The 17215-nt window shown below is 40.9% G+C and overlaps 3 protein-coding genes across 3 annotated transcripts in view; all 3 read left to right on the top strand.

The window, feature by feature from the left end:
* The first annotated feature begins 5777 nt into the window (after positions 1-5777).
* On the top strand, positions 5778-7849 carry LOC131109043 (elongin-C). Its single transcript, XM_058060578.1, has 4 exons — positions 5778-5889; positions 6361-6385; positions 6466-6609; positions 7397-7849. Exons 2-4 carry the CDS (start codon positions 6382-6384, stop codon positions 7585-7587), a joined length of 339 nt encoding a protein of 112 aa, XP_057916561.1. The 5' UTR covers positions 5778-5889; positions 6361-6381; the 3' UTR covers positions 7588-7849.
* A 664-nt stretch (positions 7850-8513) lies between these two features.
* On the top strand, positions 8514-14224 carry ube2wb (ubiquitin conjugating enzyme E2 Wb). Its single transcript, XM_058060577.1, has 6 exons — positions 8514-8585; positions 9328-9419; positions 11167-11269; positions 11528-11683; positions 12404-12479; positions 12560-14224. The coding sequence occupies exons 1-6, from the start codon at positions 8571-8573 to the stop codon at positions 12571-12573; spliced, it is 456 nt and encodes a 151-aa protein (XP_057916560.1). The 5' UTR covers positions 8514-8570; the 3' UTR covers positions 12574-14224.
* A 555-nt stretch (positions 14225-14779) lies between these two features.
* stau2 (staufen double-stranded RNA binding protein 2) overlaps positions 14780-17215 on the top strand; it is a 61996-nt gene continuing 59560 nt past the window's right edge. Inside the window, exons 1-2 of the mRNA XM_058059775.1 lie at positions 14780-14881; positions 17005-17212. Of these exons, the coding sequence (XP_057915758.1) occupies positions 17014-17212 (199 nt within the window). The 5' untranslated portion in view covers positions 14780-14881; positions 17005-17013. The remainder of the gene's footprint in view (positions 14882-17004; positions 17213-17215) is intronic.

Below are 17215 nucleotides of genomic sequence, written 5' to 3'. Positions count from 1 at the left end.
TGCTCTATAGGAGACGCAACACAATGCAAAAAGCCCTGAAAATGATTATAATAGGCCCTCTTTAAAAATAGCTGCGATAACCAAGAATGCAAAAAATAGAGACGAGATTCAAACAAAATCAAGCGCTCCTTTTTCTCCTGGCTGTGACATTAACTGAGCTCACTTGAAAACTAATATTGACTTTAAGAGGAAGGATTTATGAAGAAAAAAAAAACCTTATCAGCCACCTGAAAGGCCGGCGGTGCAATTTTTGAAAAGTGCAAAAGGTTTGCCAGCGACCTCCAGGGGGGCACCCTGGCTGCTCAGAGCCTGTGCCTGAATACAGTGCACCTTGCTGGGCCACAGAAGGTGGCTCCCTCCCCTATATACTCTGGTTCTCCTGACAGTAGTGACGTCATGATGTCATGACGTCTAAAAAAGTAAATCGGTACCATATCGGTCTTGAGAGGTTATCAGCATCGCTTTCTAAAAATAAAAATAGATATATCGTGCATCTCTAATTAATATTTGTATTTTTCATTTTAAAGTTTATTTCCCCACAGTGGTTGCTCGTTGCGTGGACTCAACAGCACCTCTACTGGCTGCAGCTGGTAGTGCACTCGGTTGAATCAATTCCACAGCATTCATGGACTAATTGATTATTATTCAAGGGGGATTAAAAAGGGCTTTAATCTTGCGTGGTGTCGCTAAAACACCCCTGCAAAGTCCGAATTGAACTGATGTACATTTAGCAATGATGCTGTTGGAATAAAATGACTAAAATATTCAAAACAGGGTCAGCCAGTCAGTCAGTTAGCTTGCTTCTTATAAAACAGCATCAATTATCTTTATTTATTTTTTTCGTTGAGACACACTCCTCCTTTTTTTTTGGTCTTTGTGACTTTTGGAGGGTTTAATTGTTTTTTGTTTTTTTTTGGAGACGTTTATATTGAGAGAATTGTATAGTATTTCTAAAGATTTTTACAGAGTACAATACAGAATCTGGTATGAGTATGGGTATTTTTCTAACAATTTGCACACCTGTATTTTAACAGTGGCTAGAAGTTGTAATTGGTAACGTAATGCACATATTCTAATGTTTGGAAGAAAAGATTCTATTTGGTTGTACCGTATGATGTGAAACGATGCAGATAGATGTTACCTGTTTGAGTATTTTTGCAAAATGATGGACTTTTAATATCACAAGGCGCATTTGACCCCATCGATTTGTTTTTTTTTTTTTTGGAGACGAGTTTATGTGTATAACAATTAAAAACAAAGTTATGCCTTGTTAAATGGGATTTGTTTTTGTGTGTGGATTTGGTCACGCTTGCAAATTTAATGTTCTGTGCCTCCGAATACTTAAATAACTTTTTCAAAAAGGTCATGATAATGATATATCAATATAATATACTTTACTTTTATTGTATTCCATATATTGGTATGTAAACTACCGCTATACACTGTTTACATTGCATTAATGTAATTTATTTTAGCTTTTAATTTATTTTCAAAACACTTTTTATTTTTTCATTAATTTATTTAATAAATTCCATCAATTACATTCAATTAAATATTTTTTTTATTTTAATAATGCATTAAATAATGCAGTAATTGTTAAAATGTATTTATTTAAAAAAAATAAAATGAATAAATGGTGTAAATTAAATTTAGAGAAAAATTCCAAATAAATTAAAATTTACCAATTAATGCTTTTTAAAAATAATTATGTAATCATTCTATCCTGCAAGGTCTTTTTCACAAAACTCAGCCATAATAAGCAATAATAAGCTTTAGTTTTGAATTTTACTTCCTTTCAATTTCGAAAAGTTTTGTTTTTTTAATTTAAAAAATCCCAGGATTCTGTCGAATAAATTCTAAACTCTTCTGGTACCAATTATTCATCCATCCATCTTCAACACCGCTTATCCTCACAAGGGTTGGAGCCTATCCCAGCACACTTGAGGCGGGGTGCACCCTGAACTGGTGGCCAGCCAATCACAGGGCACATATAGACAAACAACCATTCACACTCACATTCATACCTATGGACAATTTGGAGTGGCCAATTAACCTAGCATGTTTTTGGAATGTGGGAGGAGAACATTCAAACTCCACACAGAGATGCCCAAGCGGAGAATCGATATTATTCTTGTGTTTCATGCTGCTATGACGGGTGGTTGTGTGTGGACTCCTCAGTAAGCAAAGGTGTAAGATGTGGAGGAGGAGGTCCTGTGAGGAGGAGGTCCTGTGAATACTTTTGTGGCTGCAAGAACCAAGTGTCAATTGATTGCCTCTCTTGTTGTTAAATGTTTTCAATTCCATTCCAGAGTGGACTTGTGGCTCTCTCCTGCAGTTGCTAATCTGCGTGTACACGACCAAGACCGTATGACCTCGCGGTGACCTTCTCATAATGAGGTCTCCGGGGTGGGGGGGGGCGTCAGATCAGGCAGGTGTCTCCTTTTTAGCGCAATATTTGGGTTTTTTGGAGCTTGCAGCTCTGCCTTTTGATTCCGTGTGCGTCTTCCCGAGCGTGTAAAACATGGCGGCGACGCCTTATTTGTCAGTAACAGTATTAAATGTCCCTGTTACTATTCTCATATGGTGCGGCGTGCCCGCCGAGTTTTGGGCGCACTCTCGGAGACGAATATAAACTGAAACCCTGTCTGTCTTCAGTGTCATCAAAGAGGCCGTTTAGCACGTTGGGATGACGGCCCCCCGGTCATGGGGGGCAGGCTACCCGCAGGGCGGTAGGAACCCCCACATATTCACTCCATAGTATAAATCATGTACCATGATTCTTCACTTTGTGGCCTCCACTCCTATAGACGCCGTAAAAAAGACAAATATACTATAAATGTGTGTGTGTATGTTAAATCATTGATATTATCATAGAATAAATACTCAAGTTAGTAGATGCCCGGTACTCTCTGCAGTTAAGCCACACTTTTAGTATGAAATGGAAGCTAAGACGCAACTTGTGCTAAAGTTGGAATGTGTCTGGTAAGCAGTGCTCGTTTTGCCCCATGCCCCCCTGCCCCCAGCCCCCATCACACATGCAAAGACATCAGTATGAACCAGATCCGCTTTCCGTGCCCGGCATAGCTAACTTAGCTTAGCATGGCCTCATCTGTTAAAGTTACATAGGCATGTTTCATGTCGTTTTTAAATAAAAATACTGGACTGAGGCGGGGATGGGGAGGTTTTTCCAGTAGAGAAAAAGGTCGTCGTTAACGAGCGGTGCGGTGCAGTGGCCTCCGGCTATCGTTGCTAAGTGGTTGTCACATCTGCTTGTGTCTTTTTTTTTTTTTTTTTGCCATTTGAAGCCCACTGACGTGTAGAGTAAAGACATCCGACTGGCTTTTTTTTTTATGCCTTTCTTCATGAGGAGTGGTTAGCATAGTTTTAGCATGATCAACATTTCAGGAGCAGGTCGGAGCGACTGAGGCTGCAGGGGCCGTGGCTTTCTGATGCATGGTGACAGGCCTTTGCTTCTTTTCACTGAAGAAATGCCCGGAGACATGTCTCCCCCATCGTCCCCCAACCTCCCCCTTGCAGATCACCACTTCAGTTCTGACCTGGTTTATTTATCCGAGCCTCTGTGGCCTTCATATTTTTTTTATTTATCCTGTGTGTTGACATGTGTCCCACTCAATAAAGGTGGTTTTGCCGCAGTGGAGCACCCCATATGAACTCAAAGCTTGACTTCTACGTTGTCTAAACTTTCTTTTATTTTGCATTGTACAATGTAAAGTTCTATTATAGTATATTTTTACTACGGTATGATTTTACAGTATATCATAGGACAGAAAAAATGTATTTGTACATACATCACTGATTGACGGTGTTGCATGTTGGTGAGCATCTGGAAAAAGGTGCATCAAAGGAGCCGAGTGGTCCACCCTGCATCATGGCGGAGGTACTTCCTGTTCTTTCATCACCCTCCATGAACTATAGGTGCTAAATCATAGTGATGTGTGTGTTCTAAGGATGTCGGATAAGGAGGTCAAGTGGTGGTTATGATATAAATGTCAGGCAAGGCAGACATTGTAAGAATGTTAATGATGTCAAAGGGAGGGAGGATACTACTTGGCATGACAAGAGATGTTGCATGTATTGTGTGTGTGTGTCTTGTTGTACAGCGCCTCTAAAATAGATCACAGAGCAGCTGCAGCGGGGCGGGGTCATATCAGGGAGACATGAAAGCGTCCGCCGCCACCCGCCTGCTCGGATCAGAAGCACTAATGGTGTAATGGGGGGGACTGGAAGGTCACTGATTGTTTTCACTGCGTGTACGTGTGTGTGCGTCACGGTCAGCGCAACTTTCTGGAACAGTCTGTAAAAGGCCGGCCTTACTGTACACTCACATACCGGGTCAGCGCTCTTTATTTTGGAGCGACTTTGTTTCACAAGAAGACGACTCCGTCGACTATCTTGAGTGTCAGGAGCGTCGCGTTTCACCACTCATCACTTTTTCACCAGGCCACGTCGACGTCTTCAACCTGAGTGTGCTCGAAACCACTTCTCAGATTAGACTAGATAAAACTTTATTGATACCCGTTGGTCAGATAGCATCATAAAGTACACCTACACAAATAGCACCACAGCTGGTCCGATTTAGTAATTACTAACTCACACATTCTATGGTTAATTGTAGATTTATGGGCCTGCAAAATGTCACAGTCAAGGAGCACCTGCTGCACACCATCATGGCCTCAGCAGCCGAGAGAAGACTATTCTGCAACACAGGCGCCCTCTACAGGACAGGATGTGCAGTGCAAAAGAACGTACTATACTGTGTCATAAACACGAATCATGAAGTTTATTTTTTTTCTTTGTAACCAAGGTTTTATTCAGACGCTGAATTTATATAAATGTTTGTAAGCAAAATGCGTGTTTTGAAAGCCACTATATTAAAATACTGTGCAAAAAAATCATCAGTACATATACATTTGATGGTTCAAAATTGACATATACACTTCCGGGAAATTAAAAGAATCTATTGGTTGTGTCTCACAGCCAGCCAATCAGGTATTATCAGGTGCAGTCACGTGACACGAGTTGGACCTAGGTGGGGGGTTCGGAAACTATTAACTAGGGTTAACTATCGAAATATACAGTAATATACATACTGTACATTTAATATGCATGCGATGTGTAATTTGTGCTGTATGATATATATAACAGGTTATATAAGAAAGTGCTTCGCCTCACACGGGATCGAATAGCAGTGGATATATTGGGAAATATTCAGATTTTAATTATTAAAAAATATGAAAGTTATTAATTTCTGCTTCGATATGAATCTGGTTAAGATGGAAACCAAAACAAAGGCAGTCTCCCTGTTTATTTGATGTGTTTGTTTACAATGGACAGGTGATTGAATGAATATACTATAAATACATTTGACGATTCCCATCACACCCAATCAAAGAGAACGTGTATTGTTGACGTCAAAGCGTCGAAATACCATGGCTGGGTTCACCCGGGCAACCACATAGGCAATGAGATAAATCAACATTGCATTTGAGGTAAGCCAATGCTGCGAGATCGCTGTATTGAGTGCATGCAATCGCTAAAAATAAAAATATCACCAGTGCTGCACTGTTGTTGTTGTTGTTGTTTTTGGTTCCTACATCTTGACAGCGGAATAATTGAACATGATTCCAAATTCGAGATATACGAGCACACATGACACTACTGTTATTTCATTTATTATAATAATAGAATTGTAATTGTAATTTAATTATTTGAATTTCTCGTTCAAATCATAAGTTGGAACATAGTTTGCTGGGAATGGAACACTACGGAACATTTTACCGGTCGTACACACGGTAACATCCGGTTGTCAACATCCCGGCTGTTAACGTTAGCTATAGCGCTGTAGCCCCTCCAGTCCGCAGACTAGTGGTAAGAAACAGTCCAATGTTTTTATTTTGTATTTTGTATTATTACATTTAGTGTCTGTTCTGGATATTTTGACGTTGGGGCCTTGAACGCAACTTTTTAAGGGTATACAATCAACGCGGCGTTAGCTTGCGGTGCTAGCCTGTTAGCACTCTTAGCAATGGAGCATGAGCCAGCTAACACGAACTGCGGCAAGGTTTTGTGTCTTTTTTTAATAGAATTATCCACGCATGGGTTCATTGACAATATTAAGTTACACTACAAACGAAATACGCGTCGTTTTGTTAGCCTACTTGTGTCTGGTTGCGTTAGCGGGCACTGTTGTTAGTTCTAAATGCATTTAAAGGGCTCATTTAACTGAATGAGCATCTCAATACACACCACTCCTTTTCGCTGCTGCATTAACAACATTGACTGCTAACTTAAGAATGTCCTCTTTTAACTCTCATGCTGTTATCTGATCATTCTCATTAGGAACAGAACAACTGTATCAGAATGGGTAAGTAGTGAAGTGTTATATTGAGTACACAGTGCCCATATTCACTTTTGCACTTGTCACTTTTTGTTGGTATCTCGCAGATGGTGAAGAAAGGACCTATGGCGGCTGTGAGGGACCAGAAGCCATGTATGTGAAGTTGATTTCTTCAGATGGCCACGAGTTCATTGTGAAAAGAGAACACGCTCTGACATCCGGGACTATCAAGGCCATGCTGAGTGGTCCAGGTGAGTGGTTCAGATCATCCCTCCATCCATTTTTTATTATGCTTGTCGTCATGTGGGTCACATGTGACCTGAAGCCATCCTAACTTACTTTAGGCCGGTTGCCAGAGACATTCAAAATTAACGTCTATGGGCAATTAAGTCTCCAGAAAGCCTAAAATAAACGATGCACCCGTGGTTACAAACGTGTTATGTTGCGAGACTGTGGCGTAAATTGAGTTTTAGTGGTGGAACGTCTACCTAAAACACAGACATCACTCACACTGTACACATTAAATACATCAAAATACAGAAATAAAAGATTAAATGAATGAATGAAACAGTAGTAAAAGAGAAAAAACGTTAGCATTCAATTGTATTATTCATGAATGACCGTCATGACAGTTGAGCAGTTGGACCCAAAAGAGCAGCCAATATTGGTGGGCGTGTCTCCTCCCAGAGTGTTTCATGAGCCTTTTCACTTTGCTTTTCTTTGGGGCACTGCAATTTGAACAGGCAATGAGGTCCACAAGTTAATTAGCAGTGTAGGTGGCTTTGGGAACACATTGTATTACGATATAACTTCATTAAAAGGACATTTTTGCATAATAGTGGACCCATAAGACACCATGCAGTGTTTACAGCAAGGCCATGTTGTGGTTGCTAAAGTAGCTGTAATGGGAGAATGGAATCATGTTGCCTTTCAGGACCGTAAAACAAAAGTATCAGCAACCCGAGAGTGAATAATTTTGCGTTATAGGCTGATATGTAGAATTATTACCCGTAACACCCTTCCCTTCTTCCCGCCCAGGTCAGTTTGCTGAGAACGAAACTAACGAAGTCAACTTCAGGGAGATCCCCTCTCATGTCCTCTCCAAGGTCTGCATGTACTTCACCTACAAGGTCCGCTACACCAACAGCTCCACAGAAATCCCCGAATTCCCCATTGCTCCGGAGATTGCACTGGAACTGCTCATGGCGGCTAACTTCCTGGATTGCTAAAGTTGCTGAGTTAAATGCAGTAGCCGATAACACTTTTAGATGGTTTTGACTATTTAACTTGTTTTGCCATAAAAAAAAGAAACCATGTTGTTTTTGCATCAGGATATCAGTCATTGTTTTGAGTATTAAAGGATTTTGTTTTAATATAATGTATGACTAACGGCAGGCTGCATTGCTTCCCCGGAATGTGACAAAAGTGTCTCTTCTACCGCGTTTCTTCCCTGCCCCCAGTCTTATTAAAGACATGTTTGGATGGAGTGTACATTATTTGTCAAGTCTTCATACTCCAAATGTAGCAATTCAGCAATTCTTGAAGCACCAAATGAGAAAAGTTTATTCAACAACTGATCAGATTCAATGTGAACATGTAGCCAGAGATTGAAAGGTTCCAGTCATCTTCTCAGAGCAAGTCAATTGAATTTACATCAGTGAATATATAATAGCATATATAAAAGCTGCACATATTTGGATTGGAACAATCACATAGTTAATATGCACACTTACTTCCTGGTGTGGCAAAAAAGGTAATTGCTGTGCTGAGCTCACTGGGACTTTAATTGTCTTTAGTACATTTGTTTATATTTGCGTCCTTAATTTAATGGCTTTAAGTGCAACATTTCTCACAGGATTGCTGCTCTTCCACATAGGAACAGAATTGGTATTGGTATATTTTTCAAAGAAATAAATTAAACATAGACATTATAAATAAAGTGTCTTACCTGCTCAAGTTTCAAATTAGAAAAAAAAAATAAAGAGGCGATATTAAGGAATTTATTTTTTATAAATATTTCTGAATTATTTCACATTTTCAAAATAACACAGGTCCAAAATAGTTTTGGAGGTTTGAAATATTTCACGAGACTATTTTGTTGGCCACAGTTGACTGAATTGTGTGGAAACAATGTATTAAAGTCACGTGACTCGGTGACGTCACCGGCGCTTGTACTGTGCGCTGGTGCGTGGGGGCGGGAGGGGCTTCCATCATGGCGTCGATGCAGGTAAGAGCACAAATGACATCCGCCGCAAGTATATCACCTACCCGCTTTAGTCCACACGCTTTCGGTCCTCTTATTCACACGCGGCGTCATGGACACTTCACGGCTTTCGTTCGAAGTCGCCGTGATGTGAGTGTAAACACGGCGACATGTCGACGTAAACAGTAGACTATGGCTTTTGCTAGCATTAGTACCAACGTTAGCATGTCATCATCATCTTCATCATCAACACCACATACGGCTAGCGGACAAACCAGTTAGCCGGGGCTCAAACATTCATTACGGACGATGTTGTCTTCCTTCTAACACTCCGATACCGCAGCAAATATGGTGTAACACATTTAATTTGAGTGCTTATTCCGGTTGCTGCTCGCTTGAGTTAGCTTGTGAGGCGGTTGACCTGTTCCAGTATCCTCTTGAGCTGAACAGGTGCATCGCTTCCACACGGAAAGAGTTGACCCATTAAAGGACACACTGGCAATGCTCGTATGTGTGGAATTATCAATTAAAACACGTGTTTTAATTAGTACAACAAACGTAATTAATCGCTAAAATGAGGAAAATCTTGTGGTGTGATGTTTAGCTAGCTACCATTTCCTAACTCATCAAACTTGAACTCTCATTCCGGAACAGAATGTGTCAAGCTAAATGGGAATGAAATGTTTTATTCAAATTAAGAATAATGTGACTTTTCTGTCGATTTGCTCTTTTTCACTTCTAATATTTCAATGTTTACATTGTACAGAAAAGGCTTCAAAAGGAATTATTAGCCCTGCAAAATGATCCACCCCCAGGAATGACCCTTAATGAGAAAAGTGTACAGAACACCATAACGCAGTAAGTACCCTTGTCATTTACATGTGCACAAATCTATTCAAGATTTCGGGGGAAAATGTCACAAAATCACGATTGGCAAGTTTAAAAAAATAAACAAGTTCTGTCCCGTCCTGTAGTAACACCTAATTCACTCACACACCACTGAACACAAACATAAAAGTCCAGTTAGGATTTCACAGGACCTCATCCTTGAACATGTTCAAGGAAAGTGTTCCTTTCCGAGCATTTTTACATTGTCAACTTGTAAAAAGGTGGCTTTCCTTTTCTTTGGCGCACTGCCATTGGGGGCATCTACCTTGCACTTTGGAGACAGGATGAAGGGCGGGAGGTTGGCAAGGGAGAGCGGGGGATATGTTGTATGTCCTCAGTGTATTCTTCCGCCACAACCGCGGAGTGGAACTAGAGTTCTCGAGCATGTCTTGTAATTACGAACCAAACAGCTGAGGTTGAAATAACCACAAAACAAGCAAGAGTCGATGAATCTGAAGATTGTTGCCAGTAAAATGGTGGCAGTAAAATAACCAATAAAATATTCGATCTGCAACCTTGATCTATCTAAATATTGAACACTTTGTTGTCGTTAGCTGTGCGTCATTAACTTAACAGTTAAATGCTCAAGAGTTTCGTAACACAAATTTGTGTTTCCTTACTGAGTCAAGCTTTGGAGAGCTTAATTCCGTGACGACATCGCACTCGGGCTGAAATGTTTTGTGTTTTGCAGATGAAGTATTCCAACCAGTTCTGCTGCCTTCCCTGTTTAACATGCATCCCAGGTTTGACATGGCAGGCATGGGCGTGCCTCCCAACCTTGATTTAAAAAAAACAAACAAAAACAAAAAAAACACTTTTGAGATGGGGTGGACCTTGTTAGGCAGGAACTTCCCTCTTGGGAGTAGCAAAAGTGTTCTTTTGTGGCCAGAAGGTCAAGATAATTCTTCATTGAAACAAACACGGCAAAATGCATGCATTGCGGTTTTGTGTGTGACTGAGATAAGGTTCTCGTTTGTTTGGAGAACACCGCCATGGTCTTGTGGTTTACAATATGATAAAGCAGATGGCTTGGCTTTAAAAAGGCGATACAGTTCAAACAAGGCAACTCCTACTTGGAATATATGCTCGCTTTGTCCCCCTCCTTTTTTTTTATATGCTTCACTGGACTGGCACAAATATTTCAAACGTTTTACCTCTCCGTGCATCGCTGGTCTGATTTGTTCACATTTTGAAGCATTTCTAAAGGTCATCTATGAAAGTATCCAGGTTTGCCGCCATAAACTCTTGCAGGCAATGTTCAAAGTAACACTATGACATTGCCTGCTTCCACTGCATTAAGGATTGGGTGTCGCTGAAGCATAATACAGATGCTGGCTAGCTACCGCGCTTCTGGCCTGGCTTCTAGCGTTTGCCTCCTGGAGCTCCTTACACACACTCTGAACATTAGGCCTGACCTGATCTGGCACATGGCCTGAATGCTTGTGCAGAAAGAGACCCGGCGGCTATAAACCCAAACATCCACAAGTTCTCAGTGTCCTATCTGCTTCACTCTCCTGGAAGAAATTAGGTTATAGATTATCATGCTTCCATCAATGACCCCGTTTGCCGTCTCCTTAGTGCTTTGAATTGCGAGCAGGCTGTTCTTATTCATGTACTTTATTCATCTTTCTTGCTATACCATGTTTCTGTGTCATGTTTAAAATAAATACTGTATGTTACCTACTTTGTCTTTATTTAACGCTGAGGTTTTCTTCAGGTGGATTGTAGACATGGAGGGAGCCCCCGGGACACTGTACGAAGGAGAAAGATTTCAGCTGCTCTTCAAATTTAGTAGTCGATACCCTTTTGATTCACCTCAGGTAAGACACCATGCAATTGGTTTTTAATGTCAATAAAACAATTTGGAGTGTTTGGTGTCGGGTAGCAGGCCTCTGGCATCACTCAGCATACATTCTGGGAGGAATGAAAAGGCGTGTTTGAAAGGATTAGCGCAATGATCTTACGTCACGCTTTAGCGTGGCCACCTAAACTTAGTGAATGGGCTGTTGGGACAGTAAATAGGATCAACGTGTGTCCTTTCTAAACGACTCCCGTGTCATTCCGTGTCACTGTTGCAGGTAATGTTCACGGGGGAGAATATACCTGTCCACCCTCACGTGTATAGCAACGGTCACATCTGTCTGTCCATCCTGACGGAAGACTGGTCACCAGCCCTCTCAGTGCAATCTGTTTGTCTTAGCATTATTAGCATGTTGTCCAGCTGCAAAGAAAAGGTAAGGAACCTCTACAAAGACAGTTAGAGGTGTATTTAGGGATGGGCATGATATCAATAAGTATAATTTACCTGATTGACCAAAAAAAAGACAAACCCTCCTTTTCAAGACCCTTTTTTTTTTAAAGTAGAGGTTAGTCGCCACCACTAATTTGCCTGAATATAACAACACATCTTTTTTTTTTACACGTTTTTTAATTTTAATTTCGGTCAATACAATATATTTGTAAAATATTGTCAACAAAAATATTTCCTACAATTAGTACTTACATTGATAATACTATAATACTGTTCTAAATATGCTATTTCAACAATCAAGAGATTTCCCTGCCCGGTCTTTCCTCTTCCTGTTTACATTCTCTTGAGATTTGATAAATGAACAGCACCCCCTGCTGGTAGTTGCCACACAGTACTGTCCCATCTGGTCTCCAAGGGTGTGCTTTTGTGTGTTTTTGTTGGCCCACAGCACATCGTGGAAGTAAAATCTACAAGGGGTTGATGTATGCGGCCCTCAGTGGAAAAAGTTAGGACACCCCTGTTTTAGACGTACCAACTAGCTATTACCATACCCTTGTAAATCCAAATGAGACTGGTCAAACTCCACTCTATTGAACAGTGATTAATGCCCCGATTTGTGATGCCCATCCCTGGATGCAGTTAATTAGTTTGATTAATTGCACGCTGTGCACGGTGTGAACTCAAGCGCATGCTTCTCCTGCAGAGACGACCACCCGACAACTCCTTTTATGTAAGAACGTGTAACAAAAATCCAAAGAAGACAAAATGGTGGTATCACGGTGAGTATATTCCCACAGGGGCCATCACCTTGAAAGGCTTGGAATGACAAATCACCCACACCGTGTTCTTCCTTTCCCAGATGACACTTGCTAATGTACCAAGTTTCTAACGAGTCCCAGAAGAAAGAAGTCCTACTGACCTATGTGAAGCACTTTTTAATCATTCAGTCTCTGAACTCTGACCTTTGACTGGAACAATGGACACCACGCGCCGGAGCCCCCCGCCCCCCCTTCCCCTTGCCGGGCAGTTTGATGCATGTTTTAGTTGGAAGAGCGGAAACACACAAGCGGAAGGTTTAGATGCACCCAAGATGGATCCTTTTTTGGTGGATAGCAATGCAGTACATACCGAGGACTTTTAGTGTATTTCCTATTTTTATTGTGTTTTTTTTTTGTGTGCGCGCGTGTGGATGCAGTCAAAGGTCCTTGTGTTGTGCAATAATAACCAACCGACGGCCGCATGCTTGGGACTACAAAGGAATTCTTCAAACCTAACGGATTTCTGGAAAGGACCTGACCATCATGAATTGCTTCTTTTTTTAATTATTATTATTATTATTATATGCACTGTGAGAGTATGTAGAGGCACTGTCATGACATCATTCCCAACACTGTAAGCAGACCCCCCACTCATTGGTTCTAGTTTGCAACACCGCCCGTGTTTAGCTCTACTGGCGTAGTTTCCACATGTCCAGCCTTCGACATAAAAGCAAGGGCCTCGCTTCCATTTAAAGAATGTTGCTTTTTTTTTCTTTTAAGTATGATGCTTTTGTACTGTTTGTGGGAGTGGGGCCCATTTTGATGACTCGCTATCTTTTTTGGGGGGGGGGATATAATATATTATTTTTGTGTGTTGTATTTAAATCTTTTGGCAAAGGTGGAGAGCGACAGAAAATGAGTCTTTATGTATAGGAGAAAGACAGCAAGGCTTTGTGATTCTGCCTGGTCAGAGTTATGGCTCAGGTACTTTTTTCAATAAAGAGAATGCCTCTAAAAAAAATATTAAAAAAAGTTACCTATCAGATGTTTTAACTATTTTCACCAAAAGACTGTTATGTTGTAAAATAACATGTCTGGAGCTGGTGTGTGTGTATGTACACATATATAAATGTTTAATTCCGGAGTGCTTGAATGAATTGGGAATGATTTCTTTTGCTAATTAGGACGTGTACAGTCGTAAACAAAGCAAACTATAAAAATACTGAGTAGTTTCCAGTGGGATTGCATGCGTTTTTTAACTTGTTTGCTGAAATGCGTCAAAAATTGCAATGCCTGCAATTCTTGGCATAACTAAAGCACTCCTAGGGGCTTTGTCGTTGAAACGGTTATCAATATTCCGAAAGACACCAATAAGATACTTGAATTTTCCATCTTTGTTACTTTTTTCTTCGTGAAGATTTCACTTGTAAAGATGACCACATGACACCGCTATGTCAGATACATCCATAGTACCCTATGTTTTTATTAGGAATGTTCAAGCCTGCTGTACAAGTCAGAAACATCATGGTACTGGAATGATTGTGTTTATTAAAAAAAAAAAAAAAGCAGCCATAAGCAGAACTTGCAGGACAATAAGTTACATGGATCATTTTCATTTATTTTTATTTTTTGTATGAACCCCCTAGTTTGCAGGCTGTTTTGAGTGAATAAAACCAATGAGGGTTTATTTATATTCGAAATAAAAAGAAATATGTTCTGGGATGTTCAAGCTCTCTGTATTAGGTGCCTGTGCATTTTCATAATCGATAATAAAATCAAAGATTCACTTGTTTAACTAGTATGCACAGTTAATTGGTTATATGAATCGGTTTTGATTCATAAATTTGATTGAGCAGGCGCTTCAGAGTCGCCCTTGAGACAGTTGCCATGGAAACTGACTGACTTCCGCATCCTTAAGGGACGTTTTGGGAAATCAGTGTACGTAAATATAAGCTACTTGGCCTATTCGGTACATACTTCAAAACGTTTTGTTTTTTTTAAATTGCCTGAGCTAAACGTCAGATTTGAGCTTGAAAAAACATAGCCTTTTAACCTTTCAGGTGATTAAAGTCAATATTTAATTCAAACAAAGTTTATCAGGAAATGTAAATAACTGAATCCAAGCTGCTGAAGAGGAAAACCAGGACTGATCCATTCCTGTCACCGGCGGGGGGTGTCTGATTCATTCAATACTCGCCTCAGTCTCTCACCGCCTCATGACAGCCATATAAAACGTTTAATGTCATTTATATACATTATCTTCCGTACATAAAGCATACTATTAACCACATTATACTTGCGATTTGACGTTTTTTGTACGTCTTTGACCCCCGTGTAGAAGATGGTATGATTCAACTGCCGTCCAGTTCTCTTTAGTGTTTGCCAATGTTGGAGGTGTTACTGGGGTCTGGCCCGCGACAAAGGTAAACAAAATGGCTCAAAATGTTTGTCAAGGCTTGTCAGAATAGTCTCTGGGTTGTTCGCTATGTTCGCTACGCCGTCGAGATGCACTTAACAGAGCCGAGACCCCGATCTTGTATAGATGGAGCTGTGGTGATGCTAGCAAGAAGGGCGCTCGGCCGACCTGCCATGATGAGCTTTAAAGCAACGCTCCGTGACATTATGGACATTATGTCCGCTAGTTGGGAACGTACGGCTTTTTAGACATGCCCTTCTCTTCACGGACTCCTTGCACGGCATGCCCGTTTGTTTTGGAGGGCTGCCACGCAAAGGAAACGCTGCTTTTCTTCATGGAAACGTTAGCTTCCGGCTAAAGTGGACCAGGCGGAGCAGTCATGCAGGCTGCAACCTAACACCCATTCCCATTTTTGAGGCAAGAAATGATGTGCGAGTCAATCGTGTGCACCATGAGAAGGAAGTGCAGGGAAATGCAATGATTGTTTAGCAGCAAATGACAGAAATGTCTTTGGTCCAGTCCAGTGTTTGCTAACTGCAGTGTACTAATGCATAGATCTACTAAAGCATAGATCTACAGGACATAGAGATTGCAGCTGAAGTGCTGAAATGACTACTTGACTCATCATGATGTGTTATATTGGAGTATAATTGGAGTACTTGGGGAATTCAGGGGTGTCTCAAGTGTGCCCCGGGGTCTTTTTATTCACCACATTCGAAAATTATAATTTAACAAAAAAAAAACCTGCAAAAATCTACAGTAATTACACTAAAATAAAGTCAAAATATTAAGGGGCAAAATAATCTAATGAGAAAAATATATGTCACTTCTGGAATAGCATCATTTTAGTAGCATAAAGTGTTTTTTTTTAAGTCATTTTTTGAAAAACAAACAACAAATGTGTATTTTTTTGTCAAATTAGGTTCCGAGAATAAAGTCAAAATATGGGAATAAAGTCATAATTCCAAGATGAAAGTTGCAATAGCTGGAAAAAGACCTATTTTTAAGAGAATAATGTTGTATTCGAATGAGTTTTTGCAAAATTAGGTGGGGAAAAAAAGTTAGAATCGGAGAATAAAGTCAAAATATTAATGGAATAACGTCATAATATTACAGGAAATTGACAAAGATTAAAAAGACTGAAGCTGATGCTAAGAATAGCCATTTTCAAATGCAGTTGTCTTGAAATGCATATCGAACTTCTTAGCATATCAACATGTTTTGCTTTATAAAGTATCAAAGTGACCCTTGCATGCTTTCATTTTTCACTATGTGACCCTCGGTGGAAAAAGTTTGGACACCCTTGCTGTAATGTCTATCTATGTTAAAGAGACTGCATGAATCAGATTTTATGTAACCAAAACATTAAAAAAACACCCTAGCTAGCTAGCATCTGTTCCCAATAGTGTCTTTAGTTGCAATTTCAAATCTAAACTGCATAAAAATGGTCACCCGAATAAAATAACTGGCGTTCACGACCGTCTGGTATCAACATCCGTGGCTCGCCCACATACAAAACGAGCAGCCTAACAGAAGCGGCTGTTAGGAATGGAATATTTTTACCACTGCAGCATGTGTGCTTATCTACAACAGAATGACAATCACAAGACCTTTCACTCGGAGCAAAGGCACCCTGGTCTTTTTAAAACTCGCGTACCCCCATTCTTCCGTTACCGTAATGACCTGTATGGAACTGGAAAGCGCAGAGTAATCATTTGTATAGAACTTAGTACATAGCCCGTGGGTCCTACTGTTACCTCATACAGAAGGATATTTACCTCACCTTTGTCTGGGGGAAAAAAACGAGTGAAAGTGAACGGCCATTGTCGCAGGTCTGGATTCTCCCATTTTTCCGGGGGAGCTTAGCTGCAGTAACATGAGCAAAGCTTCTTCAAATAAAGCTTCATTGTCTGCGTGCAAGCGGCCGCCGGGGCATCAAAATGTGCGCGACGCCAAGCGCCTCTCCCTTTTAACGTCTGTACTGACATTCAGTACGCGAGATTGTCCATGTGCAATCCCTGCGTGTTTACAGGTGCCCCAAATGCCACGGTGATGTGTCTTCTCCTTAGGACCGCCTCTGACGGCAAACGTCTATTCTCGAAATCTTCCATTATGCTTTTCTTGTTTCAGGAATAGAGCATGGCTCAAGTAAAAGTACAGACCTCAGCACCCCTGGCTGGTCCTGGCCTCTCTCCCGGAGTCCCTCTGGCGGCCATGGCCAGCCCAGGACCCCTGGGTCTGCAGCCCTCTGTCAACGGCACAGGCTCGTCCCCCACACCCGCCTGCCCCGCTCCTGCAGCTGGATTTGGGGACGCTCCTGTGCCTCTCACACCACCAGGTA

This window comes from Doryrhamphus excisus, chromosome 21 (assembly GCF_030265055.1).
Source record: "Doryrhamphus excisus isolate RoL2022-K1 chromosome 21, RoL_Dexc_1.0, whole genome shotgun sequence".
Taxonomy (NCBI): Eukaryota; Metazoa; Chordata; class Actinopteri; order Syngnathiformes; family Syngnathidae; genus Doryrhamphus; species Doryrhamphus excisus.
The sequence above is the reverse complement of the archived record's forward strand: the minus strand, read 5'-3'. Positions and strand labels throughout refer to the sequence as shown.